Consider the following 21489-nt stretch of genomic DNA (forward strand, 5'->3'; position numbering starts at 1 on the left):
AATTTTTCTACACATATTAAAGTAACGTATCTTCTTTTGTTAGAATACAAAATGAAGAATGAAAACAATTTCGAATAAAATTTCTTTAAAATGTTTTTTCTCCAAACCAGGAAAATGATGTAGGTACAAGTTTGTCATTGTATTTTTGCTTTTTCACAACGTCTACTCTATCCTGTAGCTTAGCAGTATGAATATAATCTTGTTTTATTCCTTATAATCAAACTTTTAAACTCTGTTCTGTTATTTTGTGTCCCCGAAAATTTATTTAACAATCCAGCCCATCTCTTATAGTCCACACCGATGTGAATAAAAAATATAGGAGTAAAGAATCTAAAGGTGGGTCAAATTTTAAAGATCCTAACTTATCTAACGTGTTAATAGATATTCCACAGAAACACTTCTTTTTTTCGTTAAAGTTATAGTTCAACATTTTCTGATATTTCAATTGAAGGTAAAAAAATATATACTATTCTAAAAGGAAATTACAATTAAGAAAATGTGTCTTTTTACATACTTCTACTTACCGTACCGAACCTATTTCTCAATTAGAGAATATTTGAAAAAATATGTTTGTTTCCATAAAAATAATTAATGTATGCATCTATTTTATGTTGTCTACATTTAAAATGTTACACTTAAAATGTAAGTTTATGAAATAGGAATACTGAAAAGGGAAATACAAACTTGCCTGATGACAGAACTCAAATAAGAAGAATGTTCCCAAACATGGATCGCAAAATATTTAATTTCCGAGATGTTAAATATTCAAGTAGAAATTCCTAAAGGTAGTTTTTTGATAATATTCAAAACGTCCAAAGATAGGTCTTTCATTTTCTGTCATTTCTGTTTTAATTCATCTGAATTGAAACTTACTGGCATTATTTGCTAATATAATTTTCTTGCAGATTTTCATAGAGGAAATTTGAATTTACTATTACCTACTATTACACTTACACCATTAAAACCATGCTGATTCCTTGATGTTTATTCACATTACATCTTTTTTTAGAACTGCAATAATGATGGGGTAACCGTTTGCGACGACTAGTTAGATTTTATAATCTTGACAATACCATGTTCCACTTCAATAGAAAAGCTCAGTACCATCCACACATAAAGAGAACCGAAGTGGAGGAATTATACTGTTTGCGATCCACTGGATAAAAAAAGGATTTCATTTTGATAATATCTAAATTAACCAACCATACATTATTATATTTCTACTTCTTTAATAGATGTAAATATTATTATATATTCTAATTTCTTATTGTGACGCACTTTTCCTCGGTTCTCTCTCTATGGATCGTTCGGTGTAAATTTTATTACTTTTAACTATGGTGTGTACACCCCCTGTAATTTAATTTTTCGGAACGGTCTTCTATTCCTCGGACTGGACTCTAAACGGTAATGTTATTTAATAACTTATATAGTCGGTTTTATTCTCGGGCGCCAGTTTCCCTAAATTTGACGTGGGGGAAACTCCACGTATCCCTTACCCTCGGTTTAGAGTAAAGTGCACAGGTAGCTACAGTGAAGAAAATTAATTCCAGGGGTCAATGAATTTCTTTTAGGAGAAAACGGCAGAGAGTTCGGCAGAGAGTAGTTTTCTCAGTGTAGTTTTATTTTAAATATGAAATTTAACGGGAGCTCTACAAAACGATATCAGCGTTTTTGCTGGTTCGGAATGTTATCGTTTTACCTCGACGGTGAAAGAAATAAACCTATTAAGTTTTACTAGATTTATTCACACAGGGAAAATATTAATACTTATTACAAATACATATAGTGTCAATTTTTATTCCTACCCACTACTAAACGACTGAAATTATTTACAAGTTTATTAACAATAATTATATACAAAATCAGTGTGAAAGAGACAAAATTAAAAAGTTATGGTTCTGGGTTTTTTACACTTTTACTTATCACCTTTAGAAAAGAAATAAATATTTGCAAACGGGATCGAAATAAAATATTTATTACTCTACAATCGTAGACGGTTTTTATGTACAAAGGAAAAGGTGATTTTAGACGGTCTGATTAAAATATTTATAGACGTTTTTTACTGGTCCCCGCTGATTCTGAAAATAAACCAAAATTTATTCGGAATTATTTCGGATTTATTTTAAACAGGCGGGCGGTCAAATATCGGTATAATGGCCTAGCAAGCAATGCAAAATTAGTAAACGGAATGCGGTAAGCGGTAAGCGATAGCAATAACCAGCGAAGAAAGCCCAAGCGGTGCAAGGCGGAAAGAAAGGATGGTGAAACGGGATCCGAAGTATCTCGCCTTACAATTCGTACTAGCCTTTAAGCTTTATACGTCCTGGTGGCCGATGGTGTCGGACTCTCTGTATACAACGCTTCTCGGTCTGATGGGTATACACGCCGACCAGGGAGAAGCGTACGGATACTATATGGAACGACCCGGAGATTGGGTGGGCACGCCGAACCTCTAGGTCTTGGTTCACATATCCCCTATTACCCAGCGTACATCAAGGTGCGGGACACCAAGCAACGCTGTAGTAAACACGACGGCTTCGTCAGGATTGGGTTTAACACGCCGAATCCAACGATTGCACTGTCGTGTGGGTTGAGACGGACGGTGGAATTTGTGTGTGGGTTACCAAGAATATTCTTCTCGGGCCCACAGTAATTCCACACTTAAAGTGTACAAATCTTTTCGGACTTGTACCCGGTTGGAACGGATAATAATAAGGAAAATAATTCTTACTAGGTTCACTGGTTATTCGGGGCTGGCTTCGGTGGAGAGTTCTTGCTGGCGGTGGACGTCTGTTCGGTGTTGAGTTCTGGATACGAACTGTCGGTTTCGGGGAATGTCGAGGACTTTTGTTGCCCAAATCCCCACCGGACTGACACCAGTCGTGGTGGGACCTCCACGTGACCAACGGCTTGTCAGAGTGGGGTATCGGCCGGTCGGACCCGCGAGTGGATATTTGATATATATGTAGAAAAATCAATAATTCTCGCCGCCGGGGCAAAATAATCCGAAATAAAAAGAAATATTTTTAAATCCAGACAATAAAAATCAAAAATAAAACAGGTTCATTACATCATTTTTTCTACGCAGTCAGTTGAATCAGTTAGTTTGTTTACTCTGTACTGAAAAATTATCTCGTCTAATTTTTTGTTATAATTTTATTAAGGAAATTAAATAAGGAAGAAACTGCATACAAGTTTAAAAATTATTAAACATATTGATGAGAATTTGACGGAAACTATCTTTGGGTACCCGCAGAAAATATTTAATTTCTTGTTTTTTTTTTCAAATACTGCTAAAAGCATAGAAAAGAATCGATTGAGTTGGTATATCTACTGAGAAGAAACAATCTGGGCTGATTTTATTTTGTCTAATATCCATTATCTGTGTAACCTCTCAAACCGTATAGTGTGTATGAGTATTACATGAGTAAGTATACCAAAAAAATCTTAATAAGAAAGATTGTTGATATGGAAAAAAATTCTAGATAACTAGATCTAACTAATACCAGAATTCTAATGAGAGAAAGCCAAGAATTAAAATATGGCAACATTGGTTTGAATTGTTTTCCTTGCCCCTTGTGAGAATAAAATTGAAATGTACGAAATAGTACAAAAAAGTAGTGCACTCTTTGGAAGAAATGGAATTTTTTCGGTATAGTTCTGGAATTTTGGAATGAAAGGGTTTGTTGACCAGCAGAGGTTTATGGTTTACGCCGAAAATAAATTAATTTCTTCAAATGATTGGATAGCTATTGCTAAAACAGCTTATAGTGATACAAAAATCACCCTGCATAACCCCAAATTTCGACTCAGAACTTTGGTGATCATAGTACGATATTTGTTGAGATAGAAAGACATTTTCGGAAAATTTCAAGGCTTGCCCTTGCCGCGGTAAATTCTTGCAATAGTTCCGATAACCGAACTTTATTGGTTTATTCTTTTCTTGGAATTCTATCTTTACTAATATTGTACGGACCACAGTATTAGTATACTGTGGTACGGACTGTACATTGTATACTCACTTGTCTATGGTGGCCACCTCTGTGAATATAGTACAAGGCATATCGACAAAGTAAGAGCATTGAGACTCTGATGTCCTGTGGTTTTTGTTTTCAATGAAGTTGGCAACACTGCATTTAAGATCAAGGTGTTGGGAGTAGAATATGCGTTCATTTGTCTCAGTCAATTGAGAACTGTTGTTGTATGGCGTGTTGAAAAAATGAGTGCTGCTATTGTGAATCCCGCCAGCTGAGAGGTGAGGAGCGCAATATTATTTCTTCTTGCAAATAGAAAGGCGCGATTTGAACGAAATTAGAACTGTTTACCAGGATGGTGTGATGAATCGTACTAAAGTGTACAAGTGGGGTCATGAGTATAAAGTTTGCAGAACGAATGTTCTTGATGATGGACGAAAATAATGGCCACTGTGTTTTGGGATTCTCCTCATTGACTTCTTGTCCCAAGGGGGAACAATGGTGCGCGGTACTGTGTAACACTGAACCCACTACAGAGGACCATACAGAACAAATGTAGGGGACGTCAATAAAGGGAGGTGCTTGTTGCATGACAATGCTCGTCCCCACACAGCAAACGCCACAAAGCAACTCTTGGATTCATCATCAACCACCCCGCTCACAGCCCTGACCTGACAGCTTTTGTTTTTTCTATTTTCTCTTCTCTGTAGGTATTTATGGGTGGAAATAGGTTTTCTACAGTTGATAAGGTTCGCAGTACCGTGCCGTTTGAAGTCGACTACATCGAATAATAGTATTTGATATACCTTTTTAAATATGTAATTTTTTCATAAATACAGGGTGTAACTAAATAAGTGTAAAACATTTAAGGGGGTGATTCCTCATCGAAAAAAAGATAGGATCTTTCATATAAAGAAACTTCATTGGAGCATCCCTTGTTAAGATACAGCCCCTTAAAGAGGGTATGTTTTGTTATTAATAAATTAGTTTTGATTATTCCCCTTTAATCATTTAATGCAGGTAGTAACTACAAAATAACAGTAAATCCAGTTCGCATTTATGACGATGTATCTCTGTAGTTGTTCGTAAAATAATTTTTTGCTGCGAACTGGTTTATTTTGGGCAAAAAATTCAAGAGACATTTTTTTTAGAATGAAACAGGCTATCGGAAATAAATTTTTAAATGGTAAACAAATAATAATACAAAAAGTTACGTTGGAAATAAATTTTAGGGGTTGCGTTTTCCACCCCTTACAACCATGGGGTAAACCAAATAAATTACTGGCTAAGTGTCTTTTTGGTAGTAGAAAATGTCAGGTTAATTTCAATATTGTAACTAGTTTAGTGCTTGTGAAAAAAATTGTTAAACAAATTTTATGTACCCCCTTTAAGGGGCTGTATCTTAACAAGGGATGCTCCAATGAAGTTTCTTTATATGAAAGATCCTATCTTTTCTTCGATGAGGAATCACCCCCTTAATTGTTTTACACTTATTTAGTTACACCCTGTATACTGCCGTATCGATTTACTCTTACTTTGTGGATATGCCTCGTATGTACAGTCGACATAAAATACTCGTAACTAAGGAATACCTTATAAATAATAGGGCTTCATGGTTCTGAAGTCAGTAGACTTTAGTTAAAAGAATTAAGTCCATATAGTGATAAATGGTTTTAAAATAAAACTAGTAGCATATTTTCTGAAATTTTATTGTAATATTTTTTCTAACATAGGTAAGAGGTATCCAAAATAAATTATACATCAAAATTTCCAAATAATTTTAATTTGGTTGCCTCGTCAACTATCTACACAACGTTATACGACACGACTAACTTTATAAAATTAAAATTCTATTTTTTACAGCATAAATACACTAATAACTATGTTTCATTATTGCCAACATTAAAAATACCCCTCACTTTGTATAAAAACAAGTAACTTTGTACTGAATATTTCAGTTATTGTTAATATTTTGATTTTGGGATATGTTTGTCTATATTCTAAAAACTATTGTTTGTATACAGAGTGATAGTATAGTACTTATGTACCTCTATATATGGATCGGGATGATGCAATCGTTTTTAAAAGTTTACCCAAGAGTACATTTATATCTGGCACATCTAAAACAGTAGATAATGACAATAAACATGTCAAAACATTGTTCAGTTGTTGAAAATATACATAACCTTCATAAAGGTTTACAAACCACAAGGGCTGATACTGGTAACGAAAAATCCCTAAATCTTGGCGTTACCAATATTAATGATTCGTTGCGGTCGCTGATTGGTTGAATAGAATCTCGTGAAAAATTACACCAATCACAGCCGGTCAAACAGAATATTATGTTTGATCTCATTATTGTAATTTATCAAAATTTAATTGCTAACATGAAGGAAATAAAATAAATGTTCCAAACACTTGTTACGTGGCTTGTAATCATGAAGGCTCTGTATAAATGTACAGTTTCAGAATTATTATTTATGCAACTAGTGTATAAAGTAGGTAATACAAAAAAGTTTTGGTAGGTATACGTAAGTTGCATACAATATAATTTTAAATTATACCAATCTATTTTACACACTAGTGTGTGCTTTAGGCACTACTATCTAAAATGGACTAAGAATGTAATGTAATGGGGTATTTTCCAACTTTTTAACTACATCGGAAGATGATGCATTGTTGTATTTCTTCCTTTTTCATTTTGATCTCATTGAAATCCTAAACAAATTAAAATATTGAAATTTTTGTGATGACTATATTTTATTAATTAAGCTTCTTGCTACCAAAATTTTCAAACAATATGCTTTTGTAAGTCATTTCAGGGGTATAAATTGCACAGTAAAAAATAACAATGTAAGTTCAGGGTTAACTAACTCATAACTACGACTGAAATTATTATAGTGTTTTTTTTTTAACAAATAAATAAACTCAACCACACAATTTTCAGTTAAAAGAACTAAAGTATTGACAGAATGAGAATACACTCTTTTAATTTTAGAAATCACTCCATTCATTGTCAACATTACTAATTTCTGAGTAAGGGAACACAAAGTTGAGAACAAAAACATACGAGGTCTGTTCAGAAAATATTGTTATTTGAGTGCAACATGTTTAAGTGTTAGTAACGATTTTTGAAATGTGCGATTTTCTGGAACAACGAGGCAACATAAAATTTTGCGTGAAACTGAGGAAAACTTTCACGGAAATATTTCAACTTTTGAAATAAGCTTACGGAGATGATGCTGCATACTGTGAACACCCCGCCTCCAATGTCTTTCTACCCCGGGTATGGTTAACTCCAAGAAAGTAGCGCAGACGTCTTGGAATTCTATCACACTAAATTTCGTACGGACTGTATGAGTGGTCTTCACGATTTAAAAGTGGTCGTCAGTCAATTGAACATGATCCTCGACCAGGAAGGCCTTTGACGTCAGTTGATGACTCCCACGTTCAGAAAGTCGAAGATCTGGCGCATGCAAATAGCCGATTGACTGTCAGAGAAATTACAGAAGATATTAACATCTCAATTGTGTCATGCTATGAAACTTTGAAAAACTGAAGATGCATCGAACCAGTCTCGATCCAATGTTAAAGTGATTCTCACCGTTTTTTTTTTTTTCAACTTTAATGGAATTGTGCATTTTGAATTAGTATCCTCCCTCATCCTCCATACTTGCCAGACCTGGCTCCTTGCGATTTCAAACTAGTGATGACCCCAAAGCAAAGTCGCCACAGACTTTAAAATGCACTTCAAACGAAGCTATGCAGGTCTGATCTGTGAAATGGAAACATCGCTCCTTTGAAGGAGACAAGGACTAATAATGTATAAAATTAATAATAAAGTTTAATAAAAGAATAAAGTCGGTTATTTTCTGAACAGACCTCATATGTTTTGCAAACGAAAAATCATCTAATTTGTGATGCTTTTCTCTAATTCCTTTCAACATATAACCTCTATACCTTTCAGTTGTCGAAGAAATAGCAGCAGCCTCTAGCGGAGGACATCGAAATCAGTGGATTTCTAGAATCCTATCTTAAAAAATCGGTTCAAAAATTGCCAACAGTTATGACACCCTATCAGTGTACCAACAGACATTTCGGGACTTTTCTAATGTTTCACTTAGTGATGATGTCGTTAGTGATGTCATTAGTGATATTTACGTAAAATAAATAAAATCAAAAATATTGCTAAATTAAATTTGCCTCACCAAAAATATTATAAGTATATACATAATGTTCTACGTATAAGAAATTTCGTTTGCAGTTGAAGGAAACTACCCCATTATTGATATTTTTACGGACGTATTAGCAATAAATTATATTATTTTGAAATAAATAGTATCATTATTTTGTCCTTAACGCAAAACAGTATTGTGAGTATGTTTGCCAGCTATATTTAACTCATAGGGCATTAGAAACATGCACAACCTTACAACTATTCACCTCACTTGAAATATACATTATATTTTCGGTTAGTTAGGCTTTAAGCATTTTAATTTAATTTCATAGCAATGTTTATTTTCAAACGGTAAGAAATAACAGAGAGATCTAAAAGAGTACAAATTGACCTATGAAGAACAGCTAAGTATACACAACTTTTTAATTTAGAGTTTTATAAATGGCATATCAACGGTTCACTTAGTATTTAATATGTAAGTAAATAATATGTATCGTTAATAGAAGTACTAATTACTCAAATGAACAGAGTAATACAAATATACAGAGTGACCAGATAAGTAACTATATTTTAAACTATTATATATCGGGTATTGCTATTTCCAAAAATATATTGAAATAAAAATTCAAACGTTGGGACTGTTTTTTTTATTGAAATTTTAAGAAACAAGTATTTAACTTACTTTCGGTAAAAGACTAAATGAACATCCCGTATAGTTGCTTTAATGTATAAAGATATGATTTAATATACGTATATATAAGTACCACTGTTAATTTGAAAAATAAATAATATATGTATAAAGGGGGTACCAAAAGTAACGCAGAATTTAAATTGTACGCAATTTTCATTCCGAAGAGTTGGCGGCATTGTGCAGGGTCATATGTTGTAGTAAACACGTTGCGGTTAGACAAAATGGAGCGTCATACGACGGATGAGCGAGTGAAGATTGTACGGAGAGTGTGTAGCTGAGACTGTGCGCAAATTACGTGGAATTTTCGGTAGAAGAAACGTCCCGAATGAACAACTGTGGAAAGATCAGTTGACAAATTTGAACAAACAGATTCGGTTGTCGACAGTAAAAAAATAGGCCGGCCTCGTACTGGCCGTTCATCCGAAAATATTGCTACAGTGAATGGTACTGGAAATTCTGGTAACCTCAGTGTGCCGTCGGTGACTGCAATTAAACATTTCAAAAAGTACAATGCAGCGGTTTTTAACAAAAAAAATCTGCATCCATTCAAGATTCGGCTAACTGACTAATTGAAACCAAACGACTGCAATCAAAACTGTTGGAGCAGAGACAAGGGCGTAACTAGGATTAAATTATCATATTTCCCATCTTTAAGAAATTAAAATTATTTCATCTTAAACTATATTTATAATTTTTTTGTTTATCAGTTACCTATTATTTTAAAAAATATGTAGCTACGCCTTCGAGCAGAGATAATCCTCGAGTCATTCAAGAACGACCACTGTATATCCAAATAGTGATTCTTTAATTAATAAATTCTTTTTTCCTCATAATATCCTGCGTTTATTGGGACACCCTTTACTATTTATATCTTTGATATTTATAGTATGGTTGATTATTGCGGTTTAAACGCGTTAACATATATTCTGAGTATTGACATGGAACTCTAATTGACTAGAACGAGAACAGTTCAACTGAAAAAGTAAGTATTTTGATTTTTAAATATAAAATTTACAACCTTTCCTCATTTGTGAGTTGTTTATTTTTTTCTCTTTGTTTGTCTGCTTTAGCTATCAGTTTCTCTTTCAATTCCATTTGCTTCTCTGCAATTTCATTCTTTTTGTTGTCTATTCTCTCCTCGCTCTTTGTCCTGTCCCTCTTTTTGTCAGACCACCACCTCTTCTCTTTTACCGGAGTCTTGTCTTTTTCTGCAGTCTCTTCGACATCTTCTTGGGGTAATTTTTCATACTTGTACCCCCTCGGTCTCATGAGAGGTAGTTCGAGTTGGGTTACTATTTTCTGGGCGCATCTGAAATTCAGAAACACAGTATCAGAAACGCTAAATTTTAGGGACTGTACAGCATATGTAATGGCCATCTTCTGTTTTCCTAACGGAAACTTTCAATTTTTATACCCATATTACAAAAAAAAAATGATTAATAGGTGTCAGAAATATAGGCCCAACATATTTTAATGGAACAAACTACATATTTGAAACGGTATCTTGCATTTACATTGTACAGGGTGTCTCATAATTAGCTGCCAACCCTGAACAGGCCGATTCTATGATCAAAACTAAGTAAAAAAGTTCATATGAACATGGGTCCGAAAATGCTTCCTAAGGGCACAGGGACCCATTGAAGAGGGAGGAATGGAAATCATTTTTTTGCAATATCTCTCAATCGCATTGTGATAAATGAATGAAATTTGGTATACACAGCTAAATTTTGATGAGCAATTTGATGGACTAATCCATTTATTTCCACAAGGTCCATTGGGGTGGGTACGGGGGGGCCCTTGGTACTTTGCGTGTGTAACTTTTTCATCATTGATTTTTTAACAAATTGGACAGCAAATTCCGTTTTCCCGAACTGTTTTACGATAAAAAGGTACTCTTGTTTCAAATCGTTATCTTTAACGGTTTCTGAGAAAATCGCTCTTGAATTAATCCCACTTTGGTCAATTTCATAGTAATTTAAACAAAAAATAATAATAATAATTTAATACGTAATCAGTAATACCCTGTATAAGTCTATCTATAAGATGAGTTCCAAAGTAAACAGGACTTTTCAAAAATAAGTATTTCTAGTGATGCCATCTATTGACAATTACATGCGTCGGAAAATACTTTACTGATGTACTGTCAAAATTTGATCACATTTGAACGAATAGCAGCAGAGTAAATTGCGTCTGAATTGTCAGAATGTATCGTCGGTAAAAAAAATTAGCATCGAACAAAGAGCTAATATTAAGTTTTGTTATAAACTTTTACCGAAGCGATGAACCAAGAGCATAAGAGTGCATAGTGGTATACGCGGTTTAAAAACGGTCCTGAGGACATAAATGATTAGCAACATGTTGGTCAACCGAAATCCGTGATCACTGCAGATTCCATCAAAAGCAGCGTGAATTCATCAAAGATCAGCCAAAATCTTCATTGAAATTCAAGGAATTGGAATTGAAAAACTTGTTTCACACAAGTTGACCAACCAAACACCAAAGTGCTGAGTGGAAGGCGCCAGACGAGGCAAAACCCAAGAAATCTCATTTGGAGAAGTCAAAATTGAAGATGATGTTGATTTGCTTTTAGGATTTCAAGGGCATTGTCCACAAAGAGTTCGTTCTACCGGGTCAAACTGTTAATGTACAATTCAATCTTTGCGTTTTGAAGCGTTTGGTGCATCGTATTCGTCGTATGAAAGAGCCAGTGACTGTGGGTTACCATTTATGTTAAAGAGACGTTAGAATATCGCGCAGATCCGCAGAAGGAAGTTGGCGTTGGTTGCACGACAATGCGCCATCTCATTGATCGATACTTGTGATCGATTTTTTGACAAGAAAATCGCATTTTAACTGTCAATCGCTCCCCGTATTCGCCTGATTTAGCACCGTGTGACTTTTACCTTTTCGAAAAAATTAATTTGAAAAGGAAAGGATAGCGTTTTGTGGATGTAGAAGCCATTCAAATGATTTGTACTGAAAGATGTCTTGTTTACTTTGCAACGCACGTTGTATAAACCCAATAAGACAGTCTTATCACATTATTTTGGTTATGTATCTCGCTTACTCACTGCTAGACAAATGAAAAAAAAATTGTAACATTGACAAAATTAGCTGGCCCTATCAGGTTTTATATTATTACAGTACAGATATTACGTATAGTTTTGTTGTTGTGAGGAACACGTGCGCTGAATCCGAATCTGGCAGCAGCATTGCTCTATCACGTCAGGATTTTGAGATATCCTAACCTAAAAGTGCAAAAAATACTGTTTTTCGTCATATTTGAGAATATGTAGTAATGCCATCTATTCTTTTTCAAAAAACTAATACATTGAATCTAAAAGTACAAGGCTCCCTCCTTCGAATGCCGTTGAGTTTGCTCAAATATATATTTTTTTTTTCGTTGAGATATCACATGTTGAAATTTTTAAGTATCTCAGTTTCTTAATATGCGAAAATCTACTAAGGATCCCTTAGACATCAAGCAATCGATTGCAATTCAGATCAGAAACTTCATACCCATACGGTTTGTGGGTTTGGAGTTGGTGGGTTTGTGGATCTGGAATTTGTGAATTTGAGTTCGTATGTATTAAAGGTTTCTGAGTATGAAGTTTCTGAACTGCAATCAACTGTTTGACGTCTAAGGGATCCTTGGTAGATTTTCGCATATTAAGAAACTGATAAACTTCGAAATTTCAACATGTGATATCTCAACGAAAATAAATATATATTTGAGCAAACTCAACGGCATTCGAAAGAGGGAGCCTTGTAATTTTAAATTATATGTATTTTTCTTTTTTTGAAAAAGAATAGATGGCATTACTACATAACCTAAAATATGATGAAAAACAGTGTTTTTTGCACTTTTAGGTTAGGATATCTCAAAAACCTGACGTGATAGAGCAATTCTGCGGCCAGACTTGGATTCAGCGCACCAAAATCCTTCGGGAATGCATATTAGTGAGTCTGCTTCTTGACCTTTGTTGATCTGTGTAATTGAGGAGTTTAATGTAAAACAGTCAGATTGAATCACTTTAGGCCACAGTTTGCTTTCAACCCTTGGGTAGGAAGGCTTTTGTACTAAATTTCTTGATTGAATCATATATTCTTGGTATTTCTGAAACTATGATTTCACATCTCATACCCTTTCTTTAATAAACTGGCTCTTGCTCCCTTCTAGGAAAATTCCTGTCTACGCCCATGTTTGAAAGTCATACTCTCTAATAATTCTATTAAATTATTTCGAGCAAAGTTGGTAGGATTTTGTATGACAAATTAGATGAATGTAAGAAGAAGGATCTTAATCATTCATCACATCCTTTTATGATATACAGGGTGTCCCGAAATTCATGCAACAAAATTTGGTCACAGATTCTCAGGACAAATTTAGGGGATCCGTATTTTTTATTTTTGCCAAGTGGCCCCCTCTTTCGGAGTTACAGCCCCCTGAAGTCCGCCCCTAAGAATAATCTTATTTTTAATATCTCAGAATCCTGTTGTACGAGAATCACTAAATTTGGTACACAGGGGTTTTATGACATGTTGAATCTGATGGTGCAACGTTTTTTGGCGGGGAACCCCCTTAAGACTTTTTTCGTGGGCCCCCTTGTCTTTGAAGCCAAAAAAAATTTGGTCGCATATTTAAATTTCTTAAAAATTATCAGTCCACTAGAAAGCCATTAAATTTAGAAACTTTTTGTCACTTTATACTTTTTTCGTAAAACGCAATGTTTTCGAGAAAAATGTTAAAATGTGATCGAATGCATATCGTGATTCTCTATTTTCCTCAAAAACATTGCGTTTTACGAAACAAATATCAAGGGACAGAAAAGTTTATAAATTCAATGGCTTTCTAGCTAACTAATAATTTAAAAAAAAAAACAAATTTGCGACCAAATTTTTCTGGTTTCAAAGACAAGGGGGCCCACGAAAAAGTGTCTTAAGGGGGTTTCTCGCAAAAAAGCGTAGCAATGTGAGATTCCACATGTCATAAAACCCCTATGTACCAAATTTAGTGATTCTCGTACAACATGGTTTTGACATATAAAAAAGACTTCTTAGGGGCAGATTTCAGGGGGCTGTAACTCCGAAAGAGGGGGCCAGTTAGCAAAAGAAAAAATACGGGTCCCCTAAATTTGTCTTAACTGGCCCCCAGTTGGCAAATAGAAAAAATACGGATCCCCTAAATTTGTCTTGAGAATCTATGACCAAATTTTGTTGCATGAATTTCGGGACACCCTGTATTACGGAATATTGTCAACACTTGCTAACTTTTTTGGTTTTAATTTATTTTCATACGGAGCCTTATATGCCTTCACCCTGTGCTGCATTTTGGGCAGAGAAAGTTACATTATAAGTTATAAGTTATAAGAATTTAAATAAAATACACCTACCAACATACACCGTGCCCACCTAGTGCGCGTAAGTCCAATATCTAGGTTAATAAAAGATATAACTTTTTTTTTTCTACAGAGTTGCCTACATTCCCGAGCTGCACAAAATGAAAATATATTTGCATATACAGGGTATTCAGTTTTTCCTGGGAAGGTAGGCACCAACTTAATTTTTTTAAATGGAATCCTATATTTTTATGGCATTATCGAATTCTACGCGAAAAATTAACGAGACCTTGTTTTATGATCCCTATTAAAATATTGATAGTTTTCGAGATAATCGACTTTTCATTTTTTTTCTTGTTTCGTCACTTCTAGTAGTTGACATAATTATGATTGTATGACAGCTAGAAATTATTTGTTTTCAGGAACTGTAGAGTGAAGATGGTTCTTTCAGAAAACGTATCAAAAGTTGACCTGCGATATACAGGAGGCAAAAAAATCGTGCCGAACCTGAATAATTTAAAATTTGAAAAGTCTCGACTTTTTCAAATAGAACACCCTGTGTTTTATGATTTCATTAGATGCCTTTCTGTAGACCATACAGTATTTTAATAGCTAATAGCCTAAGTTGCGTAGTTTTTGCAAAAAAAAACATTTTTATGTAAAATACCGGATTTGCACCCGTTCCTTTGTCGGGAAAAATATTGTAAGATAAGTTTACCACATGTACCAAATAATTTCAAGATGCATCCTAATTCATCAAGTATTCCTTTAAAAGAAGGAAGATGTACAGGGTTGAAACCCTACAAATAGAGGGACCTTCTCCCCTCCCAAGGCGATATTTGTGGACATTCATAACGAAAAAAAAATATTAACAAGGCACATTTGTTTATATTACCAAATCCCTGTATGCTAGTTCTATATTTTTGAAGTCCGATGCTCGTTTGTTTTTGGAACATACGAAGAAAGTAAATCTAAAAATAATCGAGAAGTTACACTTATTATATACGATCCTGTACATCATACGTAGTGTTAGTATTTTATAATCATTTTTAAGATAAGTTTAAATTATATTTTTATCTATAATTTATTAATTGAATTAGTGATATACGCCTAGTTTCGGTTTATCTTAACAGCTTAAAATGTAATTAATGGATGACCCTAATTTTTACTTTTTCCAAATTATACGCACATCATTCTACGTGACCAACTAGTAGACATAAAATTTATGATATCGTCTAATGATATAGATAAAAATTTATTAGTTATATTTTCAGATAAATATTAATATTTGTTCATATTACACTTTGTAACGTCACTAGATGATGTCAAATAATTATGATATAATAATTAGGTAGGTAACAGGTAATTGAAACTAATGGTAAATTGGTATTTGTATATTTGTATAAAGGAATTAACTTATAATACACTCTTTTGAAGACAAATTTGTCTCCCTATTTTGTTTTAAGGGAAGACAACTTTTTTATCTTTTAACTTTTTGACTTTGTTATTTCCTTTTTATCTTTAATTGTTTAGGAAATATTCATCAAATTTTGTCTAAGATATGACCATATTTTGATGTGGTTCATTGACTAGTTTTAAGTAAAAAATGGCTTTAAGCTAGGTTTCAAATTTGGTAACCTAATAGTCTAGAGAAGAAAATAGCCGGTTAGTCTACCTGCCAGAACAATCTACCAGAAAATACGAAAACTAATGAGAATAATTAAGGAAAATTATAAAATACTATCAATCTGTATCTGAAAATAAAACGTTTCCATTTCATACGTACTTTTTTTCAAATTTGTGGTAAAATAATCATCTAATTTTATTGATGGAATATTACTTAGATTAAACAAATGAAGTCTAGTTCACTAAATCGTCCATTGTCATCTGTTTCCATAATGGAGGAATACTTATCCTAATAAATAATAGCCACTATAGTCACCTTATTCTTGTAGAAGCAGGAGGGGCATTATGAAGAGGACTCTGTCCAGGCAGCTCCCTAATGGGCGGCAGCCTGTTGACGTGGTTTTTTTCCGGTCTACAGTAGTCCTGCAGTCTCATCTTCATCGCGTGCTGCTGAGACCTACGGATAGCACCTGTGGCGGGCTGTCGTGGGTATGCACCTAGACAGTGACCCCCGCAACACACTGATCCTGGAATAAAATATGTGTACATTTAACCACCTGAAATCTGAATATGGATCTACTTTGGAACATAATCAGAAAATGAGTGAAACAATAGTCCATTTTAATTTGCTTCATGGTTTGCAGTCACGATCGAAAAAAGGATAGGTACTTGATTGGTTGAATGTAGTTTGTCGTTAGCTTTTGTCCAATTATAATTATGAACTTGTGGTCCAATGAAGTTGGGTACGAAATCTATTACATAAACAAATTAAAAGAATAGATTAATATTTTAAAATATTAAATTTGGTATTAGTTAAACTTTAAATGTTATTTGCTTTCCCTTACTGGAAAATATATTACACACTCTTACGACGCATTGTGAAACTTAGTATTATGTTGGCGTCTGGATATAAAGGAGAAAAATGATAAAAAATATTGCAGACGTTATAAACAATGTCGGTAAAATATTTCAACAATTAGTTAGGACAGGACTCTCCCATTTATAAATGGGAGAGACCAACTATGACAGCAAAAATACTAAAAACAAAATAAATGTGAACGTATTACGTCGCTCTTCTTTTACCAATGTAATGTTTTCTTTGAAAGATATTAACACATCTTCATGGAAACTGTCCCGTGTCACAAATTTATTATCTTAGAAAATAGTGAAATATCCTGGCTCTACTCTTTATTACAAAGTTAACTGCAACACGTTACCTTTACTACCGTCGGAAGAACATGATGTGGAAGAAATTGAGGATTCTCCGCTGCTAACACTGTACAAACTGTCCGACTGAGGCACCGAAGATGATCGAGACGTCATAGAATAGCCACTTGCTGATGTTGGAAGGATGGGACCTGTCTAAAATGTAAAGAAATACAGATTTATCATAAACAAAAATCTAAAAAATATATCTAAAATATGGTGTCAAACAGAAACGTGAGATAGCATATATAATTTTAAACAAAATGTTTTCTAAATCGAAAAATCCTTAGTAAAATAGCTACAGCGTGTTAGCTACCAAAATTTTTTTTAAATATGTAATTCCAAAATGGTATTAGATTCAAATGAAACTCGGTATGGGTTTTATCGTTGACAAAGGTTTTTCTATATAAAAAAAATTTTTGTGTCTTCTAAAGCTGTCTAATAGCCTACTAGTATGTGGTTTATTTTTCATTTCTTGTATCTTCAAGTGGTACAATTATTACGAAATAACAGATTAGTAAAAAATTTAAATATAAATAATGTCATCACCACTTCTCTTCAAAGTAATTAATTAATCTCGATAATAAAATGTTTGGACCAATCTGTAACAAGGTCTTTCAGTATGCCACAGAGACCTCGAATTTAAAAATGTCATTAAATACATTTTTTTCTGCATAATTTTCTGATAACGTGTTAGTAAGACATGAAAGGTCAACGTTGGGAAAAGTTTATTGCACGAAAGCATTAAGTAGGTTTGCTGATAAGTGAAGGACGTTATAAATGTTTACATTTAAATTGCTACTGAATGCAAAATATAATTTTCATATTTTTTTCCTGCAGAGAAAATTCTGTATTCAGCAAGAAAATTATTGCTTATTGCAATAGCATAATTAATAACTTTTTATTTATTTAATTAAATAATTATAAATAATGGAAATCAATAAAAAAACTTCCCCACTGTTGTCACTTTATAAAATTTTAAACATGGACATTAACATTTGGGCTACCAAGATATTTTATCAACGCGGACGACCAAGGGGGTACATTTTGTACCCCAAATTTTTTTCAGTTTTTGTGAAAAAAATCTACTTCATATGAAAAAAATACCAAATGGTGATGAAATTTTAAAAATACGAATACTATAATAAATTTAAATCTATTTTAATTGCAACTGTTGCAGTAATTGACTTTTTTCTGCTGACCATGAAAAAATTCTTTCACTTTTCACAAAAAAAAACTAGACTTCTTGTCAATTCTTCTTGGGCAATAATCGCAGCGTCCAAATGTGCTTCCTGGGATTGGCGGGATAGGTGCGTTTTCCTGAGGTAGCACTTGTCTCATAGCATTTACTACTCTTCTCGGTATACCTTGTAAATTTGTCATTCTTCTGGTTACATGTGGTTTTATGAAGTCAAGTCTGACGTCGAGCAAAAAGGATCTCCATTTGACCGTTTGGTTTTCTTTCCAATTTGGAAATTTTATTTTCCATAGTGCATGTCTGTCTGCCTCCTCATCCAAATCAAACTTACGTTTTAGCATTTCTTAGGATTGCAAATCTAAAGAAACGCACACTTTACATGTTAGGAGAACAATAAACATGCACTTCAGTTGCAGAGCACAGTTCAAGGTTACACATATGTGATGATTTCGTCGAGAACTGCATATAAACATATTTTGCAAAGCGAAAACACCAAACACCAAACGGGGTACAAAATATACCCCAGCCAACAAAATTGATTATAACTTGAAAAATATTACTTGTAAATGACCAATTACAATGCAATATGTTCACTAAGGTATTTTTCGAGGTTTTGATAAAAGGACAAAATGTTTAAAAAATTATTCGTCGAAATACACGTGATTTCGTGCGTGTGGGATACATAATATACCCCCTTGGTAGCCCGAAGGTTAAAGATAACTTAACAGCTGTGCCAAAACAGGATTGCCCGCTCTCAAATTGATTGTCAGCGGTTAGAGCTTCCAGAAGATAGATACAGCTATCTATATCTAATATTGGTTATAAGAACTGGTTTGTAAATAATATACACCTACTTAGCAATAGTGTGCAACTAAAGCAGAAATATTGAGTATGAAATAGAAACAAATAAGTTTTGGAGAATGCCAAGACAAGTTTATTGAAAATATTTTAAAAAAAGTAATTTTTTGTAGTTTCTTAAACAGTTTTAGCAAATTCTACGTTCAATTGTTCTAAACGTCAATATCACTTTTTTAAATAGCATTTTCCGATTTCCTTTTTAGAAATCCGTACTACTTCTTGAACTTGTAATTTTAATTCTTAGTCAAAATTTACAGAATTGACAATTCTACACATCTCCTTTCGGAGCAGTTGTCCTCCTTTCCAGTATCCTTCATGGTAGCAGGATTGTAAAAGCTCTATTAGAACCGTCATAGAAATGAGGCTTTTACTTAGATGATTGATGATTTTAATGATGGTGAAAATTTGATGACTTTAATAGTTAGGCATATCAGTAAATATATTTTTTGTCCATTAATGTAGAGACAAAAAGAACCCTAAGTTGGACTCAGCGACCCGAAAAACCATTTAGTTACTTTGGTTGCCTCCGCTATAGTGGATTTTTCTGTTTGACCTCCGAATGACCTTATAATGACTTTGAACCTGATGTAACAAGGCCAATCAGACCTGGGATTCGGACCCAGCGACCCCAAAAACATATAATAACCACGGTTGCCTCCACCATAGGGGATTTTTCTCGGTTTGACCTTGAATTGACCTTTAACCTGACCTGACAAGATCAAACGTACCTCGAATTCGGACTCAGCGACCCCAAAAATATATAATACCCATGGTTGCCTCCACCATAGGGGATTTTTCTCGGTTTCACCTTGAAATGACCTTTAACCTAACCTGACAAGGTCAACCGGACCTCGGATTCGGACTAAGCCTTGAAAACATAAGAATATAGTGGTCTAGTCCGATGTTCAGATTTTTTTTTGTGGGGCTGTGTTATCTATCTCTGAACGTTTATCTAACATCTAACTTTAGACTACCGATTTTTTAAACTTTTCCACTGTTAAAACCACTTGAATTGTACAAAATATTAATTTTTTGATTAAACTAATATTTGTAGATTTGATATAACATTGCCATTAAATTAATTAAAATTATGATTTTCCTGTAAATTAGGTCCCAACTTTACTCATAGAACGAAAAGGGTATGAGCATACTTATACACAACTAACTAAATCGTAAAAAAAGTTGGAGTTTTTTCAAAACACACTCAATATTATTACTTTTGTTATACACTTATATAATAACGGAAAGAGAGGGGATGTAAAAAGTTAAATGTAAAAAGTCAAAAAGGTAAAAATCAAAGGATACCTACCTTAAGTCGAAGTATTTTTGCTCTGCAAATAACACACCTCAGTGGTAGAAGTCGTTGAGAAACTGCTATTTGTATGGTTTTCACAAAACATTTTCTGCAGACGACTTGATGCCCACATGGCGCTGTTTGCATTGTGGCTTTAGCGTTTATACAAATCACACACTGAAAATGATAAAATATCGATAAAAATATTACAAACCCACATTGTTAATATAGAATTTATATACATCTTGAAAGTTAACTCAAACTGACGTTGAATGTAACATAATATTAAACGAATTCAGTAGTAACAAATTGTCCATGACCTTCTTCCCTTAAAGTTGTCATTAATGAAATGTACAAACTATATACGTACTTTTAAATTTAAAAGATTTTAATCTGAAATTATGGTAAGTATGTATTTAATGATAAACATTATTAAACATGTTATTAGAATATATAAATAAGTGCGAAAAATTTCAGAGAGTGATTTCCTGTCGAAAAGTAAGGTGGGTCTTTCATATAAAGTCTCATTTGAACATCCCCTATGAAGATACAACCGCTTGAAGAGGGTGCCAAAAAATAGTTTTTAATTTTTTTTCTGAAAAACCAAAAAAGTTACAGAAATGCGATTAAATAGACATTTTCTGCTATCGAGAAGGCACTCAGTAAACAATTTATTGATTTTCTCCTATAATCTGTTTATAAATGAAAGAGAGTAATAAAAGCTTATTATGTATGCAAATCGTAAATAAATGTAGTACTGGTGCTCATATTCAATATTTTTATATTATGTATTATCGGCATAGATTAAAAAAACTTTGTGCGATCGGACTGTATTAAATTGTAGCAGGTAGCTAAAATTTAATCCCCGACAATCCGTCTTTGTTTATGCCGCTTCAATTTCTTGGTCCATTTCCCTTATAAGTAAACAATATAAAAACAGCATTTCAAAACATGAGGCTACTTTAAGCATCATAACCGGGTTAAGAGGGTTTTTAGTAATTCGAATAAAATTATTCAATATTATTATCAAAATATTTATTTAAATTTAATGAATAGACTTTTATTCCACACAAAAATATATGTATTTTGAAAATTCAAATTATGGTGAGTAAATGTAGTGTTGTAT

At 33.5% G+C, this 21489-nt stretch overlaps 1 protein-coding gene and 1 long non-coding RNA gene across 2 annotated transcripts in view; one reads left to right on the plus strand and one right to left on the minus strand.

Annotated features, from left to right (window-relative positions):
• On the plus strand, positions 1-1195 carry LOC111691631. The gene is made up of 2 exons (XR_002763005.1): positions 1-336; positions 1010-1195. It is a non-coding gene; the product is annotated as an uncharacterized LOC111691631 (long non-coding RNA).
• Positions 1196-9853: 8658 nt separating this feature from the next.
• LOC108908062 overlaps positions 9854-21489 on the minus strand; it is a 146765-nt gene continuing 135129 nt past the window's right edge. Inside the window, exons 4-7 of the mRNA XM_018711971.1 lie at positions 20379-20540; positions 17025-17169; positions 16124-16334; positions 9854-10151 (exon numbers count right to left, since the gene is read on the minus strand). Coding sequence (XP_018567487.1) covers positions 9854-10151; positions 16124-16334; positions 17025-17169; positions 20379-20540 — 816 coding nt within the window. The remainder of the gene's footprint in view (positions 10152-16123; positions 16335-17024; positions 17170-20378; positions 20541-21489) is intronic.

Source organism: Anoplophora glabripennis, unplaced genomic scaffold, assembly GCF_000390285.2.
Source record: "Anoplophora glabripennis isolate ALB-LARVAE unplaced genomic scaffold, Agla_2.0 scaffold152, whole genome shotgun sequence".
Classification (NCBI taxonomy): Eukaryota; Metazoa; Arthropoda; class Insecta; order Coleoptera; family Cerambycidae; genus Anoplophora; species Anoplophora glabripennis.